This window comes from Vipera ursinii (genome assembly GCF_947247035.1).
Source record: "Vipera ursinii genome assembly, chromosome: 5".
Classification (NCBI taxonomy): Eukaryota; Metazoa; Chordata; class Lepidosauria; order Squamata; family Viperidae; genus Vipera; species Vipera ursinii.
The window spans coordinates 73646228-73665602 of NC_139518.1; the positions used below are offsets into that span (position 1 = coordinate 73646228).

Consider the following 19375-nt stretch of genomic DNA (forward strand, 5'->3'; position numbering starts at 1 on the left):
AACTATGCTTAACTCTGTCTTTTATGTTGTGTAATTAATTGGGCTAAAAAAGGGGTGTGGCAAATGTTTCAGAAAGGACCCTCCTTAGTTTCTTGGACTATAAATGCAAGGGATGTTAATGTAACCTTACATTAAAGATGGAGCTGCCACACCTGCTTACTTGGAAGAGGCTACAAAAATTCTCAGATGTGTGTGATATATTACAGTCCTCCATGTGCTTAACACAGAAAAACAAGCATTGTCCATTCCTTCCCGTCAGTTTTACAGAATGTCTTAAACCTGGCAAGATGTATTCACTCATCCTTACTGTTCTTTACTCGGACAAGACAAAGACTGTGATTCCCCTTAACACAGGGGTGTCAAACTCAATTTCATTGAGGGCCACATCAGCATTGCGGTTGCCCTCAGGTGGCCGGGTGGGTGTGGCCTACTGGGTGGGCATGGCTAAAGTGCATATGGCCTACTGGGTGGGCGTGGCCAGCTCTACATCGTTCGCATCAAGGGTGCCTATGGGGGCCTGGGCAGGAGTGGGACAGATCTGAGGGTCTCTGGTAGAAGGAGGGTCTCTGGGCCAGGGCCAAGGCAGTGGGGGCCGTTCCCTCACTGTTTCCAGGATGGCTTCATGGGCCACATGAAACCACTTCGCGGGCCGGATCTGGCCCCCGGGCCTTGTGTTTGACATGTCTGCCTTAACAGCAATGCAACAGAACCAGAAGAAATTCCACTCCAGATTTTACCTTCAGCATGGCAAAGTTTAGTTTCACTTTCCCACAAGCTGCCGATTTCTTAAGTTTCCTTTTTGTCTGCCCAGGCTGTGTTGATTATTCATCCCTTTAAGAGGAAGAAAAAAACAACAAAAAAACCCCACCCCAAAGCAGTATTTTTTTTAGGAAAAAGAAACCCAGTTGCTTTCCCTTCTACACATAATAAGAGACCTGCAATCATGAGGTAAGGAATTAATAACAATGTGGGGAGGGGGAGGGGGAGAAGGTTGCATTTCTGGCTTTGATTGTTCATCACAACAGATACAGAAAAGATACAGGATAACAGAGTTGGAAGGGACCTTGGAGGTCATCTAGTCCAGGGCTTTTCAACCTTTTCACAGATTGTACCACTTTTAGGATATGGCAGTCTTCAAGTACCAAAAGTTTTTTTTTTAATTTTAATTCCATTTATATCCCGCCCTTCTCCGAAGACTCAGGGCGGCTTACAAGCTTAGCAGTAGCCTTCCCTAGCAAGGTATCAAAAATTTGATGACCAAAAAAAAAAAAGAAAGAAAAAAGTGATAAAATAATCCTTGACTTAGAGCAGTTCGCTTAGTGATTGTTCGAAGTTAACAACGGCATTGAAAAAAGTGACTTATGACCATTTTTCACACTTATAACTGTTGCAGCATCCCCAGGGTCATGTGATTTACATTCAGATGCTTGGCAACTGATTCATACTTATGGTCACAGTGTCCCAGGGTCATGTGATCACCTTTTGCAACTTTTCGACAAGCAAAGTCAATGGCCGGGGGGAGGGCATGGCCAGCTCAACGTTGCTCAGGTCGCGGAGCGCCTATGGGGTGGTGGTGCAGGTGGGGCTGTGGGGGGGATCCATGGGTCTCTGATGGAGGGGGTGGGTGGAAGTAGGGTAGGCGCCAGGGCTGCGCAGGAGACTCCTGGACACTAGTGTGGGCTGCCCGGAGCCCTGGACAGAGCAGGGCAAGCACCCAGCCCAGCACTCGAGCTCCCAGAGCACCAGAACCTGCAGTCCAACCCAGTCCAGCCCTACTTTCCCGAGGGGGTGTCTGGTTGTGCTTAACTCCTTGTCAAGGCTGCTGCTGCCACCAGTCGCTCGCACGGGTCCATTAGGCCGCTGCCCAGAGCTGCAGGCCCACACAGCATGAAGGACATGCGGTCGGCTAGGAAGTACCACATAGAGGTGGTAGAACACGCACAGGGTCAGCAGGCAAGAGGCCAGCCTGAGCGGAGAAAGCCAGATCCCCATCAGCATCATGGCCGCCCATGCCCAGCAGAGATGGGGAGGCATGCAATCCTAGCTGGGACTGGGGGGCCATGGCGCCAATGGGGATCCAGCTTTTCCCGCTCGGGGTGGCCTTTGGCTTGCTGAGTGTGGGCATGCTCTACCAACTCTACTCGAGCTTGGTAGATGGCTGCTTCGCCTTCTTTGTACTGGCCGGGGCTGCTGCTAAGGGCCGTGGCGACCGAATGTGCGAGTTGCTGGTGGGGGCCTGATGCAGGGCCAAGATGTGTCAGGTGTGCAAAGGGAACAGGCACCATGTGTGGGCCAAGGGAAATATCTGGGGGGGGCAAGGAGATGACCAGCAATGACCTGCTCTCCAATCACAAGCAAAAACAGATGGGATGGAGTAAGTGTGTCCAACAGTCTGCATCATGTGCCTCCCCACTCCCCTACTCTGCCTGCTGCTGGAGGGCTGGCCCAGTATTGGCAGCAGTCTGTGGAGCCCCAGAATGCACTGGTCAAGAGGCCAGCAGGCTGTGGTTGCTGATGGACACTATCGCCCCCCGTGCATTCACTGGCCTGTGTGTGCAGGAGCCGATGGTGTCAGGCAGCAGTCACCCCAGCCCCTGCCTTGTCTTGCCCTGCAGCAGTGGCACCCATGCCCTGCCCCATGCCTCACCCCACAGGACAAGCCTCCTACCCATCACCCCACCCTGGATCTCCCCCAACCCTGCCCAGCCCACCTAGGCAGCCCCCCCATAAGCAACATCGAGGTGGCTATGCCCACCCGGGCCACCCCCACCCAGTCTACCATGACCACTGCAGCCACGCCCACCCAGTGGGACACACCCACAATGCTGATGCGGCCCTGGCACTTTGCAATAAATAAGTGGGTTTTGGGTTGCGGTTTGGGCACTCGGTCTCTAAAAGGTTTGCCATCACTGCCCTATACCATTTCTTACAAGTGGCTGTCCAATCTCTTTTTGAAAGCCTCCCAATGATGAAGCGCCCACAACTTCTGAAGGCAAGCTGTTCCACTGGTTGTTTACACTGTCAAAAAATTTCTCCTTATTTCTATGTTGACTCTCCCTTTGATCAGTTTCTATCCATTTTTGTTGAGATTCATCTGGTTCTTGAGCCTATCATCTAGGGTGTTGGTTATTCCTGCCAGTTTAATATCATCTGCAAATTTTATAAGTTCCCTTTCTGTTCCCTCATCTAAGTCATTTATGAAGATATGGGAGAGAACTGGGCCTAAGATGGAAACTTGTGATATCCCACTGCTTATTTCCCTCCATGTAGATATAGTACCATTAAGGACTACCTGTTGAATACAGTTTGTCAGCCAGTTACAAATCCATCTGGTGACGATGATGTCTATCCCACATTTTTCTAGCTTACCAAGGTTGTAGTCTACTTTGTTGAATGCCTTGCTGAAGTTGAAGTATACAATGTCCACAGCATTTCACTGGTCTACTAATTTAGTCACTTTGTCAAAGAATGAAATAAGATTGGTTTGGCATCATCTGCTTTTAACAAACCTGTGCTTGTTTCTAGTTATAATTTTATTTGTTCCTAGATGTTTGCAGATCTGTTTTTTGATTATCTTTTCCAGCACCTCCCCATGATGTTAGGCTGATTGGTCTGTAGTTTCAGCCTTACCTGAGGCTGCATCTCTACTCCAGGCAGCTACTAGTACTTTGGCCTTCCTGGGGTGTTGGTATTCCTGCCAGCTTGATGTTGTCTGCAGATTTCATGAGTTCCCCATCTATCCCTTCATCCAAATTGTTGATGAAGATGTTGAAGAGCACTGGGTTTAATACAGAACCTTGGGGATACCCCACTGCTTACTTCCCTCATGCAGATATAGTTTCACTAAGGTTTATATATTGAGTGCAGTTTGTCATCCAGTTATAAGCCCATCTGGTGGTGATGCTGTCTATCCCACATTTTTATAGCATACCAAGATGTAGGTTGCGGTCTTCTTTGTTAAATGCCTTACTGAATTCCAAATATACTATGTTGACAAGCATTTTGCTGGTCCACTAATTGAGTCACTTTGTCAAAGAATGAGATAAGTTTGTTTTCCATGACCTGTTTTTTGACAAACCTATGTTGGCTTCTGGTTATAAATTTGCTTTCTTCTAAGTGTTGCTTGAACACTGGGCACTATCTAACAAAATGAAATTCAATTGTGAAAAAAGTAAGGTTCTACATTTAGGCAGGAAAAATCAAATACACAGGTATAGTATAGGTGGTACCTTGCTCGATAGCAGTAACTGTGAGAGAGATCTCAGAGTCCTAGTGGACAATCACTTAAATATGAGCCAGCAGTGTGCTGCAGCTGCCAAAAAAGCCAACACAGTGCTAGGCTGCATTAACAGAGGGATAGAATCAAGATCACGTGAAGTACTAATACTACTTTACAATGCCTTGGTAAGGCCACACCTGGAATACTGCATCCAGTTTTGGTCACCACGATGTAAAAAAGATGTCGAGACTCTAGAAAGAGTACAGAGAAGAGCAACAAAGATGATTGGGGGACTGGAGGCTAAAACATACAGGGGACGGTTGCTGGAATTGGGTATGTGTAGTTTAATGAAGAGAGGGGTGACATGATAGCAGTGTTCCAATATCTCAGGGGCTGCCACAAAGAAGAGGGAGCCAAGCTATTCTCCAAAGCACCTGAAAGCAGGACAAGAAGCAATGGATGGAAACTAGTGAAGGAGAGAAGCAACCTAGAACTAAGGAGAAACTTCCTGATAGTTAGAACAACTAACCAGTGGAACAACCTGCCTCCAGAATGCTCCAACACTGGAAGTTTTTAAGAAGAGACTGGACAGCCATTTGTCTGAAATGGTATAGGGTTTCCTGCCTTAGCAGGGGGTTGGACTAGATGACCTCCAAGGTCCCTTCCAACTACTACTACTTCTTCTCCTTCTCCTTATTATTATTATTATTACAGTATTAGTGTAGCAATTAAGTGTTTTTAATTTTTCAAACTTATATAGCCACTTGAAGCACGTGCTTCCTGGGTATCTTACAAGTATTGGATAAGGGCCAGAAAGACTGGCTTAAAATCTAACCTTAAGAAATGGGACGTCATTTGAGTCACAATCTACCTCCCAGGGGCTGCTTGTGGGGGGGGGGGAAATGTAGGAGAGAATTGCTTGGAAGAAAAACAGGATAGAAATGTAAAATTTCTGGAGCCGACCAAAAAAGGTTAGATTGTGCACCTCCAAAAAAACTCCCCACCTTCGGTCATATTCCCAGGTGTGCGATGCAATGCAGTCCCCCGTGTATTTAACACAAAAAACCCGCAAGCAGCGTCTATTCCTTCCCGTCAGTTTTATGTAGCGTCGTGTGTTAATCTTAACAAGATTTATTCGTCAATCTTGACCGTTGTTTACCCCAAACAAGTAAAGGCCAGCCTGCCCTGCATGTGAACCACCTCATCAGCGATTAACAACGGAATCAGAAAAAATGGGAATCGATTCCGCTCCAGACTTTACTTTCAGCAGGGCAAAGTTTAGTTTCGTTTCTCCCAAGATCACTGGATCTCCCGTTTCGTTTGTATATTTTTTTTTTCTGATCAGACGCGAAGCCGTGCGGAGCAACTGACCATCTTCTCTCTAGAATTTAAAGAAAGCCTTGATAGTCGTCCCTTAGGAAAGGAGATTCAATCGTTTTCACTCCCACGCCTGATAGTAACACTGCAATCATGAGGTAAGGAAACTGATAATAATAGAGGGACCTTGTTGTTGTTGTTGTTGAGGGTTGTATGTTGCATTTCTATCTTTGATTGCTCATCCCCATTTGGTCTTGTGGCTTCAAGTCGAATGATTTCTTAACCTGAGCGGGTTTTTTCAATGTCAAAAGTTGTTCCATCGTGGGGAGGTTTCTGTGGCGCTTGGATTGCGGTTCCAAATGAGCGGCCTCTAAAAGATCAGGGCGGCTTACAAGCCGGTTTCTTTTCGTTTTTTATCTCTGCAAGGTATGCTGAGTTGGGAGAGAATGGACTCGTCCATCCTGTTAGGGCTTTTCTACTAAGGTACGGAACACAGACACAAAGTCTGTCATTGGTTTTTCCCACACCCAACTGTGGGAAGTCAGCCACCCCCACCACTAAAGAAATATTTTGGGGAATATTAAAAGGCAGAATATTATATTTCCCCAAAGGATCTTAAAGGCAGAAAACCCCTCCCCCCAAGTCTGCCCCAAACAGAAACCAGGTCCACAGAAATCAGATGTGATAATCTTGTCAGAAAGATTGGAGCCTGGAAGTTTGGATTAAAAAAGACAAAGATCCCTACAACAATCCCTCACACCAAAAAAAAATCTAAAACACAGGACATAGTCATCAGCCACAGCCCCAGGGAAGCAGGATATGACCCTTGGGACATAATAGGATTAACCCACCACCATCAGAATACCAGAAAGGCACACTCAGATTCATGACACAGGAACAACTCCAAACAAAAGTTCAAGAAGGTATAAAAACCCACCACTCCAGGCATGTCAAACTGCCGGCGGGCCATATGCATCACGCCAAAACTGCACCCATCCCATTGCTAGCACTTGGGAAAAAGTCCCAATATGTTGCATGATGTCATGTGATGTCATGAATCTGGCATGCTTGCACCACTCCATACTACATGTGGTCAGTTTTCCCAGTGCCAACTTTCTGTCTGGTTCTCCTCTTCAATAAACTGTAACCTTCTTTGTAAAGTAGTCTCCATTTTGTTTATTCCTGGCTTGGACTGGACCCTGACGAAGATTATTTTTCTACATAACTCTACAAAATTAAGCTCCTGTTTGTTCTGCCATCTCCCTAGTCCCATGCGTTCACAACTCTTTCCATTACTTGTTCTATAAATTTCTTGTCTATGTTTTAGTTGTATGTACCTATTCCTAAATTTTGTAGCACTGTTTTCTTACCATAACTATTTCTTAGCCCTTTAAATAATTCCTTTTCCCTCAGTCTACAGCTCTTAGACCCAGTCTCAGTCCATTTGAAAACCCTTTTCACTCCTTTATGGACTTGAAAGTAGGCTTTTCTGCTCTCCCCCATCACTCACTTCTCTTTCTGGAGCTGGTTTCTAGAGACCTTTTTCTGTCTCTCTGCCTGCCTGTCTGCTGGTCTCTGTCTGTCTGTCTCTCTCTCTCTCTCTCTCTCTGTCCACCTATCCATCCACCCACCCATCCATATATCTATATCTATATCCAGCTATCCAGTCACCTGTCCGTCCGTCCATCCATCCATCCATCCAGCTATCTAGTCATCTAACCATCTACCTATCATCCATTATCCAGCTATCATCCATCTATCAGTCTCTCTCTGTCTGTATGTATATCATCTCCATCCATCCATTCATCCTCTCTCCCTCCCCCTCCCCCTCCTCTCTCTCTGAAGTTTGCCTGGGGGGGGGGGTTCCAGAAAGAAGAGAGCCTTCTCTGCTGTTGCCCTTGTCCTCTAGAATACTGCCCCACACCCTGTGAGATGGGCCCCTACTCTCCTGGCCTTCCAAAAAGGTGTAAAAACATGGCTCTGCAGCCTTGCTTGGGGTTCACATAGGAACATGCAATGGGATTGGCTAGTGCCCTGAAAATCATCTTCACAATTAACTTTATATATTGTTTTTATGGTTATGTATTTCTTTTTTTATTATATATTTTATTTTTATTCTTTACATACATATGTTAATTTTCCAAACAACGTGTGAACTGAGTTTATAATTCATTAATACATATACAAATTTCACTCTTTGGTTCTTTTTTCCAACCATTTATAAAATAAGTTCCAGCTTTCATAATATTCTTTTTCTTCTTTGTCTTTTAGTCTCATAGTTAGTCTGTCCATCTCTGCACATTCCAATATCTTCTTTATTAGCTCTTCTTCTGATGGTACTTGTTCATTTTTCCAGCATTGTGCATAGCTTATTCTTGCTGCGGTTATGATATGTAGAACCAAGTATGTATTTTGTTTATCAGTCTTTTCTGGTAATATACCTAATAAAAATAATTCGGGATTAAATGCTATATGTTCTCCTAGTATATTTTCTATCCAAACATGTATTTTTCTCCAATAGGCTTTAACTTTATCACATATGTACCTACCGGTATATTGTGTTTACATTTCCAACATTTGCCTGCTACATTTTTAAACATTTTTGCTAATCTAGCTGGAGGTAAATGCCATCTATAAAACATTTTATACAGATTTTCTTTATATGCAGTTGACATGTCAATTTATAATTTCTCTCCCATAGTTTTTGCCATTCTTCTAACTCTATAGTATAACCAAAATTGTCCACCCATCTTGTCATTGTCCCTTTAATTTGTTCACTTTCCATCTCTAAAGTTAACAAAAAGTTATACATTTTTTTCTCATCAGACGTTAATAATATCTTATCAAACACATTTTGTTCTTTATAAAATCCATACATTTTCATATCTTTTTCATATCTATTTTGTATTTGTAAACGTACCCACCATGACATGTTGATACCCTGATATTTCAGTTCTTGCTTTGATTTCAATGTCGCATCAATATTTAAAATATCTTTATATGTCCACATTTTTTCAAAATCTTAACAAGTTTACATGTGAAAAAGCTTCAATTGTTGATAACCACCCTGGGATTTTTACATATATTTTCATTTTTCATTTTCATTTTTCATTTTCATTTTCAGGAATGTATGGCAATTAAAGCCATTTAATATTTTAAAAGAAGGGAAAATAGTACAAACTTGGTTTCAGTTTGGTCAGATACAAGCTAGATGGAAAGAAGATCAGAAAATTGGTATTATAACAACAGATGAAAATTTGGTAAAACAAATTAGAGATCAAAGTCAAGCGCACATAAGAAGAATGTATAATGCATTGATAAAATTAGAGTCAGAAACGGAACTTGTCAAAGATTGTATGATAAAATGGGCCCAGAATATTCAAGAGCCAATAACGATGGATGTTTGGGAAAAAATTTGGGCCAGAAATGTAAAATTTACTCAGGCTCAAAATTTAAGAGAGAATTTTTATAAAATGTTTTATAGGTGGCACTTAGATCCTAAAAAATTAGCATGTATGTATCCAAATTATCAGCCTAAATGTTGGAGGTGTGGTTGTGAGGATGCAACCTATTACCACATGTGGTGGACTTGTAAAAAAAGTCAAAGCTTTTTGGATTAAAATTTGGTGGAATATGCAGAAGATATTTAAGAAAAAGATAAGGTTTACTCCACAGTTATTCTTATTGGGTATTATTACTGATTGTACTGTTGTAGAAACTAAGTTGATGTTGAATTTAATAACGGCAGCAAGACTTTTGGTTTTGCAATATTGGAAGGAGGAGGAACTGCCTACTATAGAAGAGTGGACTTTAAAAGTTTCAAACTTGGCAGAAATGGCAAAAATTTCAACATACCTGAAAGAACAATCGCAACAGAGATATATTTTGGAATGGAGAAGATGGATTGAATATATTCAGAATAAATATGGGACTAAAAAATTTCATCTAGCATATGAATGAATATTAGAATTATCAGATGTATTATTATTTACCTATGTATAAGGGGAGTTAAAGTGCGATAGGATTTAAAGTGTATTCACAGTTGGTTAGCATATTTTAGTTTAAGCTTGTTGGAGGCAATACCCTGCTTTCAGCTCTGGGAAGTCCTGGGGGGGGGGAAGGGGGGGAGGGGGAGGGATGGAGTATACTTAAAATGTACTGTTAAATTTTTCAATAAAAAATACTTAATTCTGTATTAATAAGTCAAATTAAAGTGTTTTTCTCCTTTAATTCTAAACTATCTTTGAGTTTTCTCCCCTTTTTAAATAATTAGAAACAAAAGCATTTTCTGATGGGAAGGATTGTTGTAGTTAATCTATCTGGACCTTTAGTCCATTTGTGACTTTCCAAAATCAAAGTTGTAATAATCTTTTGCTGTTTATTTCCCAAATGTGCATTTTTAAAAAGTTTTTAAACTTGTATTTAAAAGTTGTTCCACTAAGGATTGAAGGAAACTTACCTGGTACTTTTTGATTTGTTGAACCAGAGGTTCCTACAAGCTAAAAAGCAGTTAACAAGCAATTCCCAAAAGTGTTTAGAAAAATAAGAATGCATATCTGTATTATATATGTAAACAGTTAAAGTTATATGTGATTAAACCGTATACGTGAGGAAAAACAAATCTGACAGGAGAACACGCGGGAACTTTGACAGCTGTCAAAGTTCCCCGCACAGCGCAGGCGCAACCGCTGACAGCTCGCGGCTGTCAAAACACCGAGCCATGCGGAAGCCTGAACTGTCAAGAACAGACGACGCGGATTGGTCCAGATAGACGCGGCGCCAAAATGGACGCTCCTGATTGGCCCTCACTGACAGCTGCCGGCTATAAAAGCCGGGCGAGTTATTCTGTTTTGTCTTGCTCTAAATAAATCTTTTAGTTAACTAGCCTGTCGTCCCGAGTGGTCCTTCGGCTACTTCACTGGCGACGAAGGTGGGATCGCTCCAGAGCTGAAGTCACGGCCGCGGAAGAGAGTTCCCGGTCAGAGCTGTCACAGAAGTTTTAACTTCCAACGGAGCGAGACCCAGGACCGGACGACATGGCAAACTTCGGTCGCGTGAGGGAATTCGACACCCGACATCCCGAAAGGTGGCAGTCACACCTGGGCCAGGTCGAGGGATTCCTCCTTGTCAGCAAAATCACCGATGACCGAGCAAAGGCCGCGGCGCTGCTATACATCAGCAGACCCCCTGTCTACGACGACGCCGTGGGGCTGTTCAGCCCGGTACCCATCACCGAAGTATCCTACGCAGACCTGGTAGACCAGCTGACGAAGCATTACATGCCAGCCCGGTCCGAACTGTACTGGCGGGTTCAATTCGCCCAGAAGAAACAACGTCCAGACGAACCCGCGAACGATTTCATCGCTGGGGTCCGACACGCCGCGCGGAACTGCCGTTTCCCCGACCTAGAAGACCGCATCAGAGACCAGGTGGTGATCGGCCTGAGGGACGAACGCCTACAGAAGAAGCTGACATCCAAGACCGACATGAGCCTGGCAGAGCTGACCAGAGAAATCATGGCCTACGAGTACAACCACAAGAAGAAGCCGACTACAACGACCCCAGAGAGCCCAGCGACCGTCTTCCAAGAAAGTGCCACCCTCAGCGACAGCGAAGAGTCGGTGGATTTCACCGACGGAGAAGCCCTGCAGCGCAGAATGGAACGCAGGCAACCAAGGAGAAGCGACACTTCGGACCGCCGAAGGTCCAGGAACCCCCCTCCGCCACCGCCGCGTTACGAGCAACGAGCTGCCTGCGCCAGCTGCGGGGGCAACCATGCCCGAGGAAGCTGCCGGTTCAGAAACGCTGTGCCACAATTGCGGGAAGACCGGCCACATCAAACCGGTGTGCCGCAGCAAGGGCCGTGACAACATCAATGATTTGGAGGCAAACTCCCCAGGTAGGCCAGATACCCAGGCCCACAGAGGGAAAACGCCAGGGGCACTGGTAGAAACAATTGACAGGGTAAACAGCTTAAGCTCGAAGGTGAGGATCAGGGTAAAAATTCAGGGGGTGCCCTGCCTCATGGAGGTGGATTCAGGGTCAGCAGTCTCCCTAATTTCATTTAAAACATATCAGGAAATCTGTCAACAAGGCAAGGGAAAAATTCCTCTGAGGCAAACCCAGGTCCACCTAGCAGACTTCCAGAAAACCCCTATTCCTCTGGAAGGGAGGGCTAAGGTGACAGTAGAGTACAAATCTTTCAAGGGTCCCCTAGAAGTACTAGTAACGCCCGGAAATCGCACCAACCTGATAGGGCTGAACTGGTTCGGGCCGTTAGGGATCGCAATAACAGGGGTAAATACAATCCAATCACCCAGTCTCGAAGCCGTCTGCAACAAGTATGCAGACGTTTTCGATGGCACACTAGGAAAATACACGGGTCCCCCCATCTCTTTACAATTAAACCCAGCCATCCAACCCATTAAGATAAGAGCTAGGGGAGTGCCCTTCGCCCTTAAAGAAAAAATTGAAAGGGAACTAGAGCGCCTCGTTGGGCTCGGGGTGCTTGAACCGACAGAGGGGGGAAGCTGGGAGACCCCAATAGTCACCCCAGTTAAGCCTAACGGGGAAATAAGATTATGCGCGGACTATAAGGCGACCCTCAACGTAGCTCTTAGCCCCCATGCTTACCCGGTGCCAGCGGTAAGGGACGTTTTTGCTTCCATCCGCTCCGGCGCCATTTTCGCCAAACTTGATCTCACGCAGGCGTATTTGCAACTGCCTGTCACAAATGACACCGCGGAAGCCCAAACAATTGTCACCCACCGCGGTGCCTTTAAAGTAAAAAGGCTACAATTCGGCATATCAGCAGCCCCTGGTATCTTCCAGGGTATCATGGAGAAAACCCTGAAAGGAATACCCGGGGTCTGCCCCTACTTCGACGATGTTCTCATCGCCGGAGAAAATGAAGAAAATTTAGCTGACAGACTGTCAGCTGTGCTGAGCCGGCTCAGAGAAGCCGGCCTCAAACTTAAGCGGGAAAAGTGCTCCATTGGAGTCACCTCCACAGAGTTCCTAGGGTACAAAATAGACGGACAGGGTATCCACCCCACCACAGACAAACTAAGGGCTATTCAAACAGCACCTAGCCCAAGGAATAAACAAGAACTCCAAGCCTTTTTAGGATTATTAAATTTTTATCATGCCTTCATCCCCCACAAAGCCACTATCGCAGAGCCTCTGCACAGACTCCTGGATAAGGGTACTGCCTGGTCCTGGACCAAAATTCATGAAAATAGCTTCCAATCACTAAAAAAGATTATTTGCAATAGTTCAACGATCACCCTTTTCAGAGAAGATACACCAATATGCATCGCTTGCGACGCATCTCCCTATGGAATTGGGGCAGTATTAAGTCATTTATACAAGGATGGCACCCAAAGACCCATAGCCTTTTATTCACGCACTCTGTCAAAAGCAGAAAGGAATTACGCACAAATAAACAGAGAAGCCCTAGCAATAGTTGCAGGGGTTAAAAAATTTCACGACTATCTTTATGGGAGACCCTTCACTATATACACAGATCACAAACCCCTATTAGGAATAAAATAACACCTCAGATTCTCTCACCGAGAATACTACGGTGGTCCACATTCTTATCTGCCTATTCTTATCAGTTAATACATAAACCAGGGAAGGAATTAGGACACGCAGACTGCCTCAGCAGACTGCCAATTCCTAGCAATGACCCAGACCCAGACCCAGCCCCAGCAGGAATGATCCTAGCAATTTCGCAACTTCCAGACTGTCCCCTCTCTGCTAAGATTATAGCGAACAACTCAGCTAGGGACAAAATACTCAGCAGAATTCTCAGGTGGGCCACAACAGGGTGGCCAGCAAAAAACCCACACCCCCAATTCCAACCATACTTCAACAGGAAAAATGAAATATCTTCACATAGGGGATGCCTGCTATGGGGAAATCGTGTCATAATACCAAATAAGAACACAAATCAAACGTTAGACATCTTACACGAAGGACACCCTGGCATGGTCAAAATGAAAGCTATGGCCAGAAGTTATGTTTGGTGGCCAGGCATAGATAAGGAAATAGAAAAATATGTAGGAGGGTGCTATACCTGTCAAGCAAACCGGAACGAACCACCCCAGGCACCAATTCACAAATGGGAAACAACAAAAAACCCATGGTCACGCATACATTTAGACTTTGCAGGACCTATCCAGGGACAGAGTTTCCTAATTGTAGTGGACAGTTATTCTAAATGGTTAGAATTCACTCCCCTTAAGAAAACAACGTCAGGAGCCACTATACAAGCCCTCAGGAAAATATTCGCCACACACGGCCTCCCAGACACCATAGTTTCAGACAATGGCCCTCAATTCACCTCTCGTGAATTTCAGATATTCGCTATGAAGAATTGTATTAGGCTGGTCACGTCTGCGCCCTTCTTTGAAAGCGCTGAAAAAATTCGTCAAGGGTAACTGGCAAAGGCGACTCAGCCAATTCCTAATGTCACAACACGCAACTCCATGCACAACAACGGGCAAATCACCAGCAGAACTAAGATGGGGGAGGAGGCTGATAACGCGGCTTGACAGACTGCACCCTGACACATACCCGGAAGAAAACGAACAACCCCCCCCCCCAACCGCACATTCAAACCAGGGCAAATGATATGGGCACGATCTTACTCAGATAAAAACAAATGGGTCCAAGGGACAGTGCTAAAACAAACAGGACCCATTTCTTACCTAATATCCACACAAACTCACGGCAACCTACGCCGCCATATCGACCAACTCAGACCCAGACAACCACCATACACCCCGGAACCCCAAACGGCGGAACTCAACCTGCAACCCCCTCCAGAAATACTACCCATACCAAACCAAGAGGAAGAGGAGCAAAGAGACGCACCACCGGCAGACCCAGACATCGCCCCACTTCCACGTCGTTCCAATAGGAACCGAAGGGCCCCCACCTACCTAAAGGACTACCAGTGGGCAGGTTCCAACGACAGAGAGGGAGGAAACGCTCCAGGGGAGGGGTAAGGGGTGTATTATATATGTAAACAGTTAAAGTTATATGTGATTAAACCGTATACGTGAGGAAAAACAAATCTGACAGGAGAACACGCGGGAACTTTGACAGCTGTCAAAGTTCCCCGCACAGCGCAGGCACAACCGCTGACAGCTCGTGGCTGTCAAAACACCGAGCCATGCGGAAGCCTGAACTGTCAAGAACAGACGACGCGGATTGGTCCAGATAGACGCGGCGCCAAAATGGACGCTCCTGATTGGCCCTCACTGACAGCTGCCGGCTATAAAAGCCGGGCGAGTTATTCTGTTTTGTCTTGCTCTAAATAAATCTTTTAGTTAACTAGCCTGTCGTCCCGAGTGGTCCTTCGGCTACTTCAATATCTAATGTCTTTAAAGGTACAGACTGGGTTTGAAAAAGATGGCTTGTCTCCCAGTGCTCTAAATAGTTAGAGATTGCTGTTTTGCAGTCTCCTTATTAGAGGAGCATCTGTCCAGAGCATTTTGTGAATAATCTCCAGTGCTCTACTTTTCTCCTTTTCAGCTCTTTATTTCACTTCATTAAAAACACAGGCATACAGTATTCAGAATACTATTTCTTTGCTGAAATTTTTTTTACTGCAACTACTACTAATTCCTACCTGTATTCAAGCAATATTTAAAAAGTACAAAAATGCATCGCTTAAGTTTTTTTTAAAAAAAAACCCCTCCCATTATCACTGATGATAGGACTATTTCTTATTGCCACAATGTAAATGTCTCTCATTCTTTCCTTTTGTCCTGCAGTCTCTTCTCCCAGGAAGATTTAAAGGAGATTCTCCAACAGTTTGAATGCCATTTTACATGGATGTTGCAGAAAGAGCATATTGATCCTGATGAATTGGAGGAAAGAATTGCTGAGCAGATCCGGTTCTTAATCAATAAATCCAAAGTTCTAAATTACAACCTTCTTGCCTATGTGAAATTCCTGAACGACAAGAAGGAAGAAGCACTGGAAAACTTACAGAAAGCTGAAGAGACTGTGCCCATAGAGTACCCTGGGGATGTTGAAAAGAGAAGCCTGGTTACATGGGGCAACTCTGCCTGGCTGCATTACCATATGGGCAATCTCACCGAATCCCAAGCCTACGTGAAGAAGGTAGAAAACGTCTGCAAGCAACTTGGAAGTGCGTCTCCTTATAAGATGGAGCTCCCACAGATCAACTGTGAAAAAGGTTGGGCGCTTCTAAAATTTGGAGGCAGGTATTACGAAAAGGCCAAGGAGAGCTTTGAAAAAGCACTGGAAAAAGAACCAGAAAACCCAGAATTTAACTTAGGCTATGCAATCACAGTATACCGCCTGGAAGATTATTATGCAAAAAAACATTCAGGAATAGGCTCTTCATTGGAACCTTTGAGGCTTGCAGTAAAACTGAATCCCAACGACGTATTTGTGACTCCTCTTCTTGCATTAAAGTTACAAGAAATAAACAGAGTGAAGGAAGGAGAAAAATACATTGAGGAAGTGCTTAGAAGATATCCTGATGTTCCTTATGTATTAAGGTATGCTGCCAAATTTTACAGAAAGAAAGGAGATGTAGATGCATCACTGCAACATTTGAAGAAAGCACTCAGCTTAACCCCAAACTCTGGGTTTTTGCACCATCAGATTGGGATTTGCTATAGAACACAGTACTTAGCTTTGAAAAAAAAAGGGTCAAAAAACGAATTGCAGTCTGTTCTAAAGCAGTTTGAACTGATTAAACTTTGCATTTTTCATTTCCGGAAAGTAGTGGAGTGTAAAACCAAGTTTGTCTATGCTTATATTGACCTTGCTAACATATATGCAGAACAAGGACAGCTGTGGGAAGCAGATCAAACCTTTCAGAAAGTGTTTGCCATCAGCAACCTAACTTCTGTGGAGAAGCAGCAACTCCATTTTAATTATGGGCGTTTTCAGGAACATCACAGAAAATCAGAAATGAACGCTATGAAACAGTACCTGGCTGGACTGAAAATTGAAAACACTTCATTTGAACAAAAAAAGTGTGAAAGGAGCTTGAAGCAATTGTTAGATAAGGCAATTAAGAAAGGTACAAAATGTGCTGAGATATTCAAAAGCTTGGGATTCTTCTACCAACACCTTGGATTAAAAGAGAAAGCTATTGAAGCCTACGAAAAAGCCCTGGAAATGGATCCTACGAATGAAGAGTATCTGAGTGCAGTTATGAACTTGAAGCTTTCCTTGGAAAGCTAAATTTCTGTTATTTTTCAAAAGCACATGGTTTCCAAATATTTTTAGCTTTGCATTTCATGCCATGTTAAAGACCCAAACAGTTAGCATTTACAGTTGCCTTGAAGTAGAGCACTTACATCTCTTCTATGTGTTTTCTTTGAAATAATTTTTTTGGCAACCAGCACCTCCCACACCTTCCCTTTTATTGTTCAGCCAAGGCATGGCTTTCCTAATGCCTGCTCCTTTGCCTTTGGAGCCGCCCCATTGCATTCCTCTGTCCTGCTCTCTTTTCTTGCCGGCGCTTTCGTGCATCCTGAATATTTCCCAGCTGTGCTTCATTACTATCGACTCCTAGCACAGCTGTGTCTCAGCCTGAGCGTGAGTAGAGGGGCCAGGCTCCTCATCAGACTGTAAGTCTTGGAGCTCCTCAGAGCCTTCCTCTGACTCTAATGTCACTTCAGGCCCTTCCTCCTCATCTGAGTCCTCAGACTCAGCTGCTGGATCCACTGGCTGATGAGGAATCACAACACCTTTCGAGGTCGGTAGCATGACCCAGATTGTTGGGGGCAATATGCTGACTCTGTAAACCGCTTAGTCTGTGGTATTGCTATGGTATTGCTAGTGCTATTTCATCTGCTCCAAACCTGGCTTGCTCTGCGTCCGTTAGAAAGGGAAGGGGTCTTTGAATGAGTTAGCTTTGGGCATGGGAGATCACTTAAATCATCAAACTAAAACATCACATAGCCTCATCTGCAGGCATCCTCAGTCTTATGTTTATCCTGCAGTTCTATATTCTGATTGGTTCCCTGGACAAAGATGTTTCAGTACCAGTACATCTGCAGGAGGTCAAGTTGGACTTTCCTGTCGGGACAAAGTAATGGATTACGACACATTGCGACAAAAGCTAAAATTCCCAGAGGATCGTTTTCTCTTGATTTACATACCCAGTACATGGAATTTGATAACTATTGATTCTCCATGCTCTTATTATGGCCACAAGACTGATACTGCAGCTTGGAATAGCCACATTCATGCAATGGATTGAAGAGCTGATTATACTTGCTACCTATAAGACTTGGTATGGACAAGTACAATATAATATGGGACTCATTTATGCTAAATATAGTAGGCATGATAGTTATATATGCATAATAGGCATATATGACTTGAATAATAATATACTTACATTCTTTTAACCTCTTACAGTAATGTTTTTTTCTTTAACAATGTTAACTTATTGCTATCATAATTATCTCTTAAATAACAAGTTTGGTCTTACAGGTCTCTTATGCCCATTAAAATGAAAAATAGGTAAAGGTAAAGGTTCCCCCGCACATGTGTGCTAGTCATTGTCAACTCTAGGGGCCAGTGCTTATCTCCGTTTCAAAGCCGAAGAGCCAGCGCTTGTCCGAGGACGTCTCCGTGGTCATGTGGCCGTCGTGACTAGACGCCAAAGGCGTATGGAACGCTGTTACCTTATTCATTTATTTATTTATTTTTATTTATTTTATTAGACTTACATACCGCCCTTCTCCCGTAGGACCTTCCCACTGTAGTGGTCCCTATTTTTCTACTTGCATGTTTACGTGCTTTTGAACTGCTAGGTTGGCAGGAGCTGGGACAAGTAACAGGCGCTCATTGTTACGCGGCACTCGGGATTCGACACTCCAAACTGCCGATCTTCTGATCAACAAGCTCAGCGTCCTAACCCACTGAGCCACCGCGTCCCTTTTAAAATGAAAAATACATCCATTTTTTTCTTTTATCCTGCACAGTAATCTATGAAACATCTAGTTCCGCTGAACAAAAGTAAAATATCCTGGCCTTTGAATTCTTCAAAGAGGCACCTGCAGAAAGTTGGAATTGCTGTAACTAAAAAGTATATAGTCTCAACAACAGCTTTAGGGAAACTCCTGTTTAATTGCTGGGTTGTTCATAAACGAAGATGCTATCACAAATAATTAAGGTAGTTGGCTTCAAATTCAGTTCAAGTTCGGTTCCCAGTTACTTTATGAATACATCCATGTGGTTTTCTTTGCAACTGAGGAAGTGATTTCCCATTGCCTGTCTTGGGATGCTATTTAACTTCTGAGTCTAGCCTATTGCTGAGTTCATAAGCAAAGACACCATCACCACTAATACAAGTATGTACATTTTTATGTATTAATAAATAAATGGGTGAAGACTGGCAGTTAATAGGTAGGCATAGCAAAGCATGAAGAGAACGGCAATTCAGTGTGTGTGTGTGTGTGTGTGCTTCATGTTACTAGAACAGAATATTCCTAAGGTGAATGACACTTAAGGCAGTTAAAAAGATGCGCACCTTATACCATGAATGATGCATATTCCATATTCATGGGACAGGTTTAGAATAGATGTTCTTGGCTCTGAATGGCATAATTTTGACTGATGAACCAGTGTTCTAAATGGATACAACATTCCACTAACCTGGTCTTGAATGAAGGTAAACAGAAGGGTCCAGAGACCAAACAGTGCATTCTAACTTTGGTGCTGCATTGCTTACCCCGCTGCTGTGAAGTTGCTTCAAAATGTACCTTAGAAGTTCTTGAAGGAAAGAGGTAATGAAACCTGGGCTCCTTTTGTGCAGCCATAACTGTGGGATCT

General features: G+C 44.0%; 1 protein-coding gene across 1 annotated transcript; it reads left to right on the forward strand.

The window, feature by feature from the left end:
• The first annotated feature begins 837 nt into the window (after window positions 1-837).
• LOC310641249 (interferon-induced protein with tetratricopeptide repeats 5-like) lies at window positions 838-18228 on the forward strand. The gene is made up of 3 exons (XM_083364134.1): window positions 838-948; window positions 5565-5694; window positions 15322-18228. Exons 2-3 carry the CDS (start codon window positions 5690-5692, stop codon window positions 16769-16771), a joined length of 1455 nt encoding a protein of 484 aa, XP_083220260.1. The 5' UTR covers window positions 838-948; window positions 5565-5689; the 3' UTR covers window positions 16772-18228.
• The last annotated feature ends 1147 nt before the right edge of the window (window positions 18229-19375 follow it).